At 36.3% G+C, this 13,423-nt stretch overlaps 1 protein-coding gene across 3 annotated transcripts in view; it reads right to left on the bottom strand.

Moving 5' to 3' along the window:
* raf1b (Raf-1 proto-oncogene, serine/threonine kinase b) overlaps window positions 1-13,423 on the bottom strand; it is a 29,549-nt gene that overhangs the window by 4,428 nt on the left and 11,698 nt on the right. For 2 of the 3 annotated variants that reach the window (XM_067388738.1, XM_067388740.1), the window contains 10 exons: window positions 11,177-11,263; window positions 7,970-8,123; window positions 7,489-7,513; window positions 7,306-7,403; window positions 6,930-7,047; window positions 5,708-5,792; window positions 5,376-5,552; window positions 3,087-3,133; window positions 2,820-2,938; window positions 710-841 (listed from right to left, as the gene is read on the bottom strand). In XM_067388738.1, coding sequence (XP_067244839.1) covers window positions 710-841; window positions 2,820-2,938; window positions 3,087-3,133; window positions 5,376-5,552; window positions 5,708-5,792; window positions 6,930-7,047; window positions 7,306-7,403; window positions 7,489-7,513; window positions 7,970-8,123; window positions 11,177-11,263 — 1,042 coding nt within the window. The remainder of the gene's footprint in view (window positions 1-709; window positions 842-2,819; window positions 2,939-3,086; window positions 3,134-5,375; window positions 5,553-5,707; window positions 5,793-6,929; window positions 7,048-7,305; window positions 7,404-7,488; window positions 7,514-7,969; window positions 8,124-11,176; window positions 11,264-13,423) is intronic. The other variant, XM_067388739.1, reaches the window with a different exon arrangement.

The following is a 13,423-nucleotide window of genomic DNA, read 5'->3' as shown; positions in this document are numbered from 1 at the left end:
ATTATGCTATTTTAAAGGTTTGTAATGTTGTTTCTCGTCTCCTACAACAGGTTCACATTCATCCAGGATCAAAAACACTTTAATTCTCTCATAATATCCACTGCAGCATCAGCTCTTTTCTCTCAGTGTCTGAAACGCTTCCATCAAGGATTCGGTCTCTCTAAACCCCGCCTTTCTGGGAGCTGCTCTGCTCTGATTGGTCAGAAACCAAACGTTCATTATCATATCTGAACCTCAGCTCTGGATTCGCAGTGATACGAACAGTAACGATGGCGTCGGTTTTACCGTATCAATCTCAGCAAAAAACAGAGACATGAACGACACGAACCAAACTCTTCCAGTCTCAGATACAACTACAGTGATTGAGGGCGGGGCAAAGAGACGCTGATCAGCCAATCAAGAACAGAGGCGGGCATTATGCAAATTAGTTACAAGGTTCAGCAGGAAGTGAGACTGAATTACTGACGACTCGTTTCAGTTCAGAATCGATTCTTTCTTTTAGGAGACAAAAACTCAATTTATCTTTGAAACTTTGCAGAACTTTTCCATTCAAAAACAGCTTTATTACACACTACATGAAAGGGAATAATAGGGGCACTCTAAAAAATATCTACAAAGCAAGTATCTAAAAGTCAAAACTGTTATTCATGGCAAACTGGTAGCTCAATGTTCAAGATCCATGATCATGTGATTTTGACATTAATCTCACCTGGTCTCTATTTGCAACCATAGAATATGGCAGTTCTCCTGTCATCAGCTCATACAGGACGATACCGTACGAGTACACATCCGACTGAAAACTGTACGGGTTGTTGTCCTGCATCCGGATGACCTCGGGAGCCTAAAGAAGCAAGTAAAAGCAATAAAACATTATTTCTTATTATGTATAACTCAGATCATCATCAGGGAAAAAGTCTGAGACCACGCCTACAATTTTTGATTTAAAAATCAAATTTAACCTGGAAACAAGTTTTAAGAATTTAAATTTAAATTTAAAAAAAAAAATTTAAAAAAAATCATGGGATAATTTTAATTTTTGAGTGAATTAAGAACGCATACTGACAAACGGCCATGATCATCTATTATTGAGCAATATATTTTTAAAGCATTTATTATATTGGCTTGACAAATATCTACTATTTAAGCTTCTTCTGAGACTAAATTTTAAACAGTATCTCCTTCTAGAGCTTTCAAGCTGCAGCCACCAAACTCAGGTCAGACCTTCACACTCGGTATATCTTTTCTAACTGATCTGACTTATGGTTTTCGTAAATCGGACGATCAAAACTGATTGAGGGGGTCAACACTTTTGTACAATAAGACTTAAACAGTATTTAAGCTATCACTAGCAAAGCTTAATGACTATCCTAGGACGTTAATGCATGCTAGCTACTTGCCGATTTCATAACACTGCTTCAGTAAGCTTCGGAGCGTTATGAATCTTTTGTGTCAAATCATGATTCGGATCGCACATCAAACCGCCAAACTGCTGAAATCACGTGACTTTGGCGCTCCGAACCGCTGATTCGACACAAAAGATTCGTAACGCTCCGAAGCTTCCTGAAGCAGTGTTTTGAAATCGCCATCACTATATAAGTCATTATTTTATTTTTTGGGCGCACCAAAAACATTCTCATGGCTTTATAATATTAATATTGAACCACTGTACTCACATGAACTGATTTAAATATGTTTTTAGTACATTAATGGATCTTGAGAGAGGAAATGTCATTGCTCCCTATGGAGGCCTCACGGAGCCATCGGATTTCATCAAAAATATCTTAATTTGTGTTCTGAAGATGAATGAAGGTCTTACGTGTGTGGAACGACATGAGTGTGAATAATAAATGACAGAATTTTCATTTTTGGGTGAACTAACCCTTTAATATAAGTTAATATTGTGTTATTTTAGACTTCACTCCTGAATGAATCAGCTGTTTGAACGAACTGAATGAATTAGACATTTACCACCACCTACTGGCAGTTTTAGTTTCTTATAATTTCGTAAAAAAAAAAAAAACATCACATTTCCATATTAATAAATATAAAGATATATATGTAATAAATTAAATTATATGTTGAATCAAAAAAAAAAAAAAAAAAAAAAAATCGTTCCGAATCTACTTTTGTAATATTTATTTGATGCTTTACACAATTATGACTAAATCATTTTATTTTTTTGAGGGGGGCGGGGGTAATTACTGTTAGTGCGATTAAATTGTGATTAATTAATCTCATTAATTAGATTAAAATTTTTAATTGTTGACAGCCCTAATATTTATATTTTAAAACTTATGTGAGACGTGATTAATCGCAATTAACTGATTTGACACCGACCATTAATTCATGCTACTAATGTATTAAAACATGCCAGGATCATGCTAACACATGCTAGAAACATGTTAAAACATGCTAGGATATTTTTTCTTTTGAGTAAAACCTTCAAACCTCAAGCTTTTCAAAGTATTTTTACACTTTCAGACCTGGCTTTGTCAAGCCAACATCTAACTTTGTCATCTAACTTTACTCATCTAGATAATCTTTGTTAATGTTAGTTAAAAATACAATAGTATGTTAGTAAACCGTGCATTAACTTTTGATTTAAAAAATACATGTTGAAATTAACATTGGCCAATATTAATAAATGCTGTAGTATTATTGTTTATTGTTAACAAATGGAACCGTATTGTAAAGCGTTACCAACAACAGCATTTCCCCTAGTGGCCACACATTTATACTGACAGTCTGAACTGATTCTGTAAGCACAGAGAGTAACATATAGCATGTGTGTATTGTATCTTAAACGGGGTTTAACGCACCATCCAGAGGACGGATCCTGACGGCTGCTCCACCCGATGAGAGCCGCTCCAGCGTGCTTTGACTGTGGCCAGACCGAAATCACCGATCTTCACCGTCAATCCTTCATGCAGGAAGATATCTGAGCATCCCGTTAAGGGAATTTATGATGCCATAAGATCTGTATTCATATCTACACATACTGCAACATGCTTCAAAAATAAAGTATGAAGTTGAGTATAAGTTACAGAAATAAGAAAACGTAAAATGGACAAGATGGTAAAAGATACTGTTTGACTTCATGTCTCGATGGATGATATTTTTTGCATGTAGGTAACTAGAAGAGAGAAGATATGAAGAGTTATTTTAATTCTATATATTATGTATATGTTAGACATGATAAGCATGCTGGTAAAGGAAACCATTAGGAGTTAACTGACAAAACCACCTCTGAGTTTACATGTAAACACCACCCTATTTTGTTCTATTTTTAAACCTGGCTGCATTTCTATCAATAGCTGATGGTATCATGAGCTCAAAATGTGAATCTGTTACTGAAAATACACTATGCCATCAAACACTAAGACAGAACGCTGTGCCGTGAGTCTTCATTGTGTTGCAATACCTCGTCGATTGCCTGACGAAGACCTTTGGGTTGAAATGTTGCTTGCTTATATTTTAATAAATTGATTTTTGGGAGTGGCAGTGTGCCAATTCTTGTTTATTTTTAGTGAAGTACACTACAACTATCACACAAACGTGTCCAAATTTGAACAGAATGACAGCCTGAACGCATCAAATGCATCAATAATCATATACACTACCATTCAAATGTTTGGATTTTTTCACCAAGGCTGCATTTATTTGATCAAAAATACAGTAAAAACTGTGAAATATTATTACAATTTAAAATTGCCATTTTCTATGTGAATATATTGTAAAAATTTAAACATTTGAACAGTAGTGTATATTTTCCCATGATTCTGGATAGACAACTAAACAAAATAACGTGCTTTACTAGAGGGTCTGACAAAATGTTATTAGCCGCACTTGTTTATTATAATTATTATTTTTATAAATCAGTTTAACTCACTCATAAAGACTTCACTTGTTTCATTACTGGATGAAACAGTGTTTTGAATGAATCTCTTAAATGAATGATTCAATGACTCACTCATAAAGACTGGTTTCATTACTGGATGAATCAGTGTGTTTGAACAATTCTCTTGAATGAACCATTCAATAGGTTTGTTTGAGATGCACTGGCGCTGTGCAGACCGATCGGCATATGATATCAAAGCACCATGAGAGCGTTTGGAGAGCATATGACTCCTTATACTTTTGAATCGCTTTCGGTTACTTTGAAAACTTTGATGTCATATGCATGTTCTGATGCATCTCGAACAAGCCTAAATACTTCACTTGATTCATTACTGGGTGAATCAGCATTTGTGAACAAATCACTTGAATGAGTGATTCAATGACTCACTCTTAAAGACTTCACTTGTTTCATTACTGGTTGAATCAGTGTTTGAATTAATCTCTTAAATGAATGATTCAATGACTCAAAGGCTTCACTTGCTTCATTCCTGGATGAATCAGCATTTTTGAACAAATATCTTAAATGAATGATTCAGTGACTCACTCATAAAGACTTCACTTGTTTCATTACTGGATGAATCAGTGTTTTTGAACAAATCTCAAATTAATGATTCAATGATAAATAAATTTTTCTGTGACATAACTTGTCGTCAACTGCTGGTGTAACAAAGTAATTGATACAATCTTTATTTGAAGCATCAAGTTTCTTTCAAAAGGTGATTTAGTAATCACTAATGTAGACATCAGTGTGTATATCTGAACTATAAACTTTTATCCCAGTACTTCTGTGATAATTTGAATTATTCTAAGACAGAAATAATGATACTGTGTGGTTGAAAAGACTGTGAAGCTCATACCTATACATGACAACGGCTCTCTCTGGATCAGAACACAGATCTGAATGTTACGCTACCATGAACGGTAACAAAATTATTAAAGACATGGGATGAATTAAAATACTGACAATTTCAGCTTCTAAACATTTCTTGAATTTCAATTGTTTTCCACCACACACGATCGGCAAAACTCATGTTTACTTAGAGATCTGTGTTTAGTGTAATTTATGTTGCATTTGCATTTACTGTGTGTAGTTTTGCTCTTGTTAGTTCACTAGCCTCTAAAAAGCAACAGATCAATTTATGCCAAAATACCATTGAGTTTCTTCAGATGCACAGCCTTTGACATGAACAACAAAAACACTGATGTAAGGAAGCATTTTCCCCTAGTTTTGAAGGATGAAAAGCTTGCTAATTTTCCTATCTGAACCATAGAGGATTATTTGGTTAGTTGCATGTTATAATTTGCATGTAGCAAATAATATAATGGTTGAGAAGTGTTGGTTTAGCCCTGCGTCAGCACACACACCTTTGAGATGTGATACCTAAAACCTTGAATAGCTGCTTCAGGTGTGTTTTGATCAGGGCTGGACCCCTCACCCTTCATTAACCTATAATCAATCAGCGGATCCAAACACTCACTCCATGCCCTGAGCCGTCTGTCTGGCAATGTCGATCAGCTGAAACATCTGGAAGTCCGTCTCTTGCACGTGCAGATGTTTGTAGAGGCTACTTCCTTCACACCACTGCGTCACAATGGCCAGATTTTCCTTGGTCATGTATCCCATAAACAAAACAATATTGACGTGCCTGGTTTTCCTGAAACAACAACAACAGAAACAACTTCAGTGGGATCAAATCTAATGCATGTTGGCAGTGTAGAACAGACTCTGGCACTGAACCAAGATTAAAGTGTTTAAACTCATTTTTGGGAATAATGGAATCATTTGACTTGGGTTGTGCTGTTGGTTTACCTGAGAACAGCCACTTCATTGCGAAAGGCCTGTAACTGCTCTGGTGTGGGATCCGTCACCTTTAAAATCTTTACAGCAACATCACCTGAAAAGACAATACAACTCATAATAAAATAACTTAAGTATTATATTTCCCTCAGTTATAAATATGATGTTGGCAGTAGATCCTTTAAGTTCTGTAAGTTGACGGACTTCCGATCCTCCATAGATCAGACCTGATTGTTCAACACATCCCACAGATGCTCGATTGAATTGAGATCTGGAGAATTTGGAGGTCAAGTCAACACCTCAAACTCGTTGTTGTGCTCCTCAAACCATTCCTGAACCATTTTTTCTTTGTGTCAGGAGCATCATCCTGCTGAAAGAGGCCACAGCCACCAGGGAATACCATTTCCATGAGAGGGCGTACATGGTCTCAACAATGCTTAGGTAGGTGGTACGTGTCAAAGTAACATCCACATGGATGGCAGGACCCAAGGTTTCCCAGAAGAACATTGCCCAAACCATCACACTGCCTCCGCCGGCTTGCCTTCTTCCCTTCTTAGTCCATCCTGGTGTCATGTGTTCCCCAGGTAAGAGATGCACACACACCCGGCCATCCACGTGATGTAAAAGAATTCATCAGACCAGGCCACCTTCTTCCATTGCTCCGTGGTCCAGTTCTGATGCTCATGTGTCACTGTTAGCTCTTTCGGCGGTGGACAGAGGTCAGCATGGGCACCCTGACTGGTCTGCAGCTCCATACGCAACAAACTGATGCACTGTGTATTCTGACACCTTTCTATCAGAACCAGCATTAACTTCTTGAGCAATCTGAGCTACAGCAGCTCGTCTGTTGGATCGGACCACACAGGCCTGCCATCAATGAGCCTCTGCCGCCCATGACCCTGTTGCCGGGTCACCACTGTTCCTTCCTTGGAGCACTTTTGATAGATACTGACCACTGCAGACCGGGAACACCCCACAAGAGCTGCAGTTTTGGAAATGCTCTGACCCAGTCGTCTAGCCATCACAATTTGGCCCTTGTCAAACTCCTAAATCCTTACACTTGCCCATTTTTCCTGCTTCTAATGTTCACTTGCTGCCTAATATATCCACCCATTAACAGGTGCCATACTGTTGCACATCATGGTATTAGATACATTAACCATACATTAAATACAATTTGAAAACAAAACAACACTGTGGAACCCCTGAAACCAGGATGAGAAAGAACTCTTACCGTGCCACTTCCCTTTGAAGACGGTGCCGAACGAGCCTGAGCCGATCCTGGAGAGCAGAATCACCTCGGTGGTCTTGATCTCCCAATAGTAGTTGGAATCTCTCTTCTCTCGTGGACGCTGGTGACCAATGAACAAACCACTGGACCATCAGCTCATGTTTCAACCTTCTCCACAGTGAAATCATGTTTAAACTACACTCTGAGAAGAAAAGCTTCTTTACGGAACCTTGATTTCCTTATATAGAAGCTTTCTGGCATCAAGAGTTCTTTAAAAACCCAAGAGTTCTCTATAGAAACTTTTTCTCTAAGAGTGTAGAATAATCTGTTGATTCAAGCTAGCATGACTCGGGGAAAGGTTACTGTAAAGTACGCTTACGATTCTTTTTTCCTGAGCATTGGTTGAAGGCGCTTTCTCCCGCTGAGCCGGAGCCGGGGTTTTGGGCCACTCGGTCGGGCTCAGATTTTGAGGGCTCCCTGTGAACGAATGTGACAAAGAACGACTTCAGCCTTATAGCTTTGCTGTAAAATCTCTGAGGAAAGAGTCAGGAAAAACCCTTACCTGATTCATCACGCCCTAAGGCTTCCTGTGAATAAAGAGGGAAGTAAAGTTTAACATATGGAAATGTTTGAGAGAAGACACTATCAGAGTTTAGGATCCAAATAAAGAACTTGGGGCCAGATTTACTAACGATGGAAAGTGCGAACACAGTTATTTCTGCAGCTGATCATATTGCTTTTGCATTTGTAGGAGTTTCCCTGTCATTTACTATTACTAAGGTGCCATTTTAAACACCCAAAGAAAGCATGTCTTAACCCATTTATCGTTTGCATAACATATCGTTTGCCGAGTCACATTATATGTATTATACACTGCTCTATTTAGATTGTGCTGGTCATTATGTAAATGACTTCTTTAATTTTGCTCATTGTCTGAGATCAGCCGCAGAACTTGCTTCTATAGGATTGTGGTCTCATTTGACCCGTTTAGTAAATCTGGCCCTGAAAGGCAATGATGATTTGAGGATAGAAAAGTGTTTCACCTGATAAGCAGCCTCGTCGACCGGCTGTGTGGTGCTCACCATGTGGACATTGGGCGTGGATGTGGACAACACTTTATGACTGAGAGAGACGCCAGCGGACGGCATGGGAGTGATGTAGTTTAAAGCATTCGGTGTGGAGTATCTGTGATAGGGACTGGAGAAGGGTTTCCACGTCAGTGACATTATCTGAAAGGCCTCAAATCAGTCTGTGAGCATTTGCTTCTTTCATCTCGAGTTACTATTAAATCATGTCTTTAGTCTATCCTACATTTGATTCAACAATTTGAACTTTAATTTCACTAAAGAAGATGACCCAGAAAACACAGAACGTTCCCCTAAGTAGGATTGGGTATCATTTGAATTTTAACGATTCCGATTCTGCTTATTGATTCCGATTCTTATCGATTCCTGATTTTGATTCTAATAAGGTAAAAAAAACCTTAGATATCATTTATATTTTTTATTGTATGTCTTATTGTAAAACATTAATTGTAGCTGAATACCATGAACAAAATCAACAGGCTAAAGAACACTTACACAAGGAACTTTTGCTTATGGTTTTGCACAAATAAATACAACTGAACAAAGATACGATTGAAATAAAGTGTTTTAAGATTTTTAGGTATTCAGGTACAGAAACTAATCAAATGTAAAACAACACTGCACTTTATGAATAAAATACATACATTTTTTTTTTTTTTTTTTTTTTTTTTTTTTACAAAAGTTATTCAGCCAAGAACAGTGAGTGAATTTTCTCTTTGTATTATGTTGTTTGATTAACGTTATGATAGAGACGGCAGCAGGAATATTAGGCTGCTGTCACTTTAAGAACTGCACGGATCCAATATATGAGAGGCGGTTTTCTGTGCGCTTGTTTTGTTTTCAGAAAACGGAGTCTTCTTTGAGTTTGAATGCTTTAAAATCACATTAAAAGCACAATGTGTAATTTTTGCCACTAGGTCACTTATTCCAAACAAAGGCTTTGCATGAAGACGCCGTGACGTCGTGGAGCTTTTATTATGCCAGTGTCGTCGCTTCCTCTTCTTCCGGTCATATGTGGGGTAAAGCAGTGCTGTTTTATCATATTAGATATATTTGTGTGCGGAAAGTTGTTATAATGCTACTCTGTGTGTTCATTCGGCAGCTGCTGTGAGACTTGTTGCACACTGCAGTAAGACAGATCGATATTAGACATGATAAAACATGGTACTCGCTATAAATCAAGAAAATTTGATTTAATACTTGCTGACTTGCTGTGTTGAGCTATATAACATGAATGTATCCAAACAGTTGTTCCCTTGTCTAATAAAACAGATAATACATTAAAGCGCCTTTGGTGTTGTCATTGATAGACGACACACGGATATGGTCCATGTACTGGTTAAAATTGATTATTTCTCTGGATTTAAACATTCTTGGAAACATCTGGGATAATGTGAATACACAAAATATATTGCTTTAGTGGTTATTGGATATTTTAATTAAAAAAAAATCTTACATATTGTGCCTTTAAAATCACTTTTTCTGTGCATGCAGCACATAAAACAGCGTGCGAATCCTCTTGCGCTTGAATGGTTTAAAATCACATTAAAATGCTCACAAAGGAACCGATAAGCAGAATCGAAATGCACGTTTCTTATTAAATCAACGGTTCTTGGAAATTTGTAACCGGTTCGATACCCATCCCTACCCCTAATGTTAGTATTTGGTTCCCGCTTGGTTAATTTTATTTTTAACCGAATACTAGAAACGTTCTTTTTAGGTTTTACTTTTTGCAACCATAAAATAACGTTCCCAGAATGTTTTTTAGCTTATTTTTTAAATAACCTAAAAACAACTTGTACAGAACGTTCCATAATGGTTATTTTTAGGTAATTATTCAGTTATTTTTGTTAATTAAACAATAAATAAAAACAAGATATTTTGTATAATACTGATTATAGGCATCCATATACTGGGTCGCGGGTGTGCTGATGATTACTGACGTACAGTGAGGTAGTGATATCGGTTTAAAGAGGTTAGAGGAACATTCTGAGAACATTAGAATAACATTCTACAAATCAAAAACTAATGTTCTATTTCCGTTAAGAAAACTTTCCTGTCTAACCAAAAACAAACCTTAAAAAAGAACTTTCTGGGAACCAAAAATTGTTAGGAAAATTCAAAACAAGGCCTTGCCCAGTACATTAGTTTAAATTTTGATTGACAAAAAAAAAGAAAAAAACAACATTTTAAAAAAAGAAGCTTGTGTTCCTGTGGATGGGTTTTTACTGCGTTTCGCAGATGGTGTCCCTGCTGAGTATAAGCGCATTTTGGGTGAAAGTTACCAAATGGTTTGATGTCTTGAAAACAAAGTTGAAAAACTAGATGCAAGTTCACAAGACAAGATCAAGCGACTCTATCAGATGAGTCTCATATCTCATAATGTGGACATACTTTTAAAACAGTGTGTATTTAAAGGTTACTTAAATTAATGTTAATTAATGGTTACTTGTAGAACTGAGAGACAAATTATAGGTGATAATCAAATCTCCACAGATTATTGAAGATTACCAATCATTTCAGCACTAAATGGACAAATGTAAATTTTATTTATATATATATATATATATATATATATATATATATATATATATATATAATAAGTTAAAAAAAAATATTAACATCATGCTCATTTTTCAGATTTGGTAAAGCTGACCAAATGTTGTGTCAAAATATTTTTCATGTCATCAATACATGTCAGGGTTATTATCGTTTACTAAAACTAAAACTATTAGAAACATTTCTGTTAACTAACCTAAAGCACAAATAAAATAAAGTGTAAATATTAGCTGAAAAATTTAACTAAATGAAAATTAGAAATGTTGTGTTATAAACTGAAATAAGTTGAAGTACTAAAATGATTAACTGGAAATAAAACTAAAACTGAAATATAAATAAATTAAATCTAAATCAATAAATAATATTTTTTTTTAAAACAAAAATGATTACAAAGAAAAATACACTTAAGTATAAAAATAAAAGCTATAACTGTAACAGAAGTAAAATAAAAACTCATACAAGGAACTACAAGTATAATTAAATACCCTGAATACAAGGAAAAAAAAAAAAGGTGACGTTGTGACATGCTCTGATTTCCAGAGGAACGCTGGATTGTCGGGTCAGATCACTACATCTGAGCTAAATATAGACACAGACTCTGTTTACCTGAAGGAGAATTTAGAGTTTTGCATCCGACGGGACGAGAGGGGCGGGAGTGACGGAGTGCCGTTCTCTCCGGGAGTCGGGAACAGCCTGGGAAAACGCAAGGGCATTGATCTAAATAACATGACTATAACTAATTCTCAATAACTAATTTCTAAAAGATGGACCAATGAAGATTTTCCTTAAAAAGCATTATGAGTTTGTTTTGTCATCTTTGTGATGAATTCTGCAGCAGAAGAATGGACCTTTGTACTGCATTACCTGATTTTCATTGATAGGCATCTACGGTATGAGCGCCTCTATGCAAAACTCTTTCTGTGAGACTTTCCTTGAACCACATACACATGTCTATCTTCATTTAAATAGAGGAAAGAAGCCTGTTCTGCCTGTTAACTCGCCACTGAACCCCACTTTACACAAATCAGCATGGTTGCAATATAATAGAACATGTATAAACTGGGTTCTCAGCTCCAGTGACACTTCACTAGAAAAACATACACTAGAGTAGGGCTGTCACTATCAATTATTTTGGTAATAGAGTAATCAGTAGATTATTTTGACGATTAATCGAGAAATCGGTTGATTATTTTGATGATTAATTTAATAAACTTTTTTTTTGTAATAAAAAAAGAACAAAATTGATAAACAAAGTGTTTAAAAATGCATCAAAATATATACATTTAAATTGAAAGGCAGAGACCTGTAATATATCAAACAATGCAAAAAGTAAGTCTTGAATTATTTTATCCATAAAAAAATGCCTATCAAAGTAGTGTCCTCACTTTGCGTCAAAGAATTTATGATTCTGAATAAATCAGGCAATGTCATGGTCATCTTTAACTCTGAGGACCCCTTACTATTTCCTGTTCATTGTGGATCTCACAGTAGGACACATAGTCCTGAAAGTTTTATAGTTTTTTATATTTTATACAAACAATGTTGAAGTCTCTGCGGTTGCAGCTTTAACATGTCAACTCCGTCATCCCAATGTAATCGTTTCTGTAAATAGTTGTGGGATAAATCTGGGCATTTTTTATATGTTTATTAAGGCAGCTACAACTGAGAAAGAAAACAAAACTGCTCCACTGAACAACACGTGGTTAAGGTGGATATATTCCATAATATATATATAAAATATTCAATTTTGTCAACTCCGTCAGGTTTTATGTCTGATGGTTGTCAAGGGCTCTCAAAAAGTCTATATAATGGGATTTAATGTTTATTTTGCATATGGGGAAGTTAGATTTTGTCATCTCAGTATTTGTCAGCACCGTCAGTATTTGGCAAGTCAACTCCGTCAGTATTTGTCAACACCATCAGTATTTGTCAAGTCAACTTCATCTGTTTTGTCAACTCCGTCAGTATTTGGCAAGTCAACTCCGTCAGTATTTGTCAACTCCGTCAGTATTTGTCAACTCCGTCAGTATTTGTCAACTCCGTCAGTATTTGTCAACTCCGTCAGTATTTGTCAACTCCATCAGTATTTGTCAACTCCGTCAATGTTTGTCAAGTCAACTCCATCAGTTTGTCAACTGTCAGTATTTGTCAACTCCGTCAATGTTTGTCAAGTCAACTCCGTCAGTATTTGTCAACTCCGTCAGAATTTGTCAAGTCAACTCCGTCAGTATTTGTCAAGTCAACTCCGTCAGTATTTGTCAAGTCAACTCCGTCAGAATTTGTCAAGTCAACTCCGTCAGTATTTGTCAAGTCAACTCCGTCAGTATTTGTCAAGTCAACTCCGTCAGTATTTGTCAAGTCAACTCCGTCAGTATTTGTCAAGTCAACTCCGTCAGTATTTGTCAAGTCAACTCCGTCAGTATTTGTCAACTCAACTCCATCAGTTTTGTCAACTCCGTCAGTTTGTCAATTCCATCAGTATTTGTCAACACCATCAGTATTTGTCAAGTCAACTCCATCAGTTTTGTCAACTCCGTCAGTATTTGTCAAGTCAACTCCGTCAGTATTTGTCAAGTTAACTCCGTCAGTATTTGTCAACTCAACTCCATCAGTTTTGTCAACTCCGTCAGTTTGTCAATTCCATCAGTATTTGTCAACAACATCAGTATTTGTCAAGTCAACTCCGTCAGTATTTGTCAATTCCATCAGTATTTGTCAATTCCATCAGTATTTGTCAATTCCATCAGTATTTGTCAATTCCATCAGTATTTGTCAACAACATCAGTATTTGTCAAGTCAACTCCGTCAGTATTTGTCAATTCCATCAGTATTTGTCAATTCCATCAGTATTTG

The sequence above is a fragment of the Chanodichthys erythropterus genome, chromosome 6, assembly GCF_024489055.1.
Source record: "Chanodichthys erythropterus isolate Z2021 chromosome 6, ASM2448905v1, whole genome shotgun sequence".
Lineage (NCBI taxonomy): Eukaryota > Metazoa > Chordata > Actinopteri > Cypriniformes > Xenocyprididae > Chanodichthys > Chanodichthys erythropterus.
Note: the sequence above shows the minus strand (reverse complement) of the source record. Positions and strands in the feature narration are given on the sequence as shown.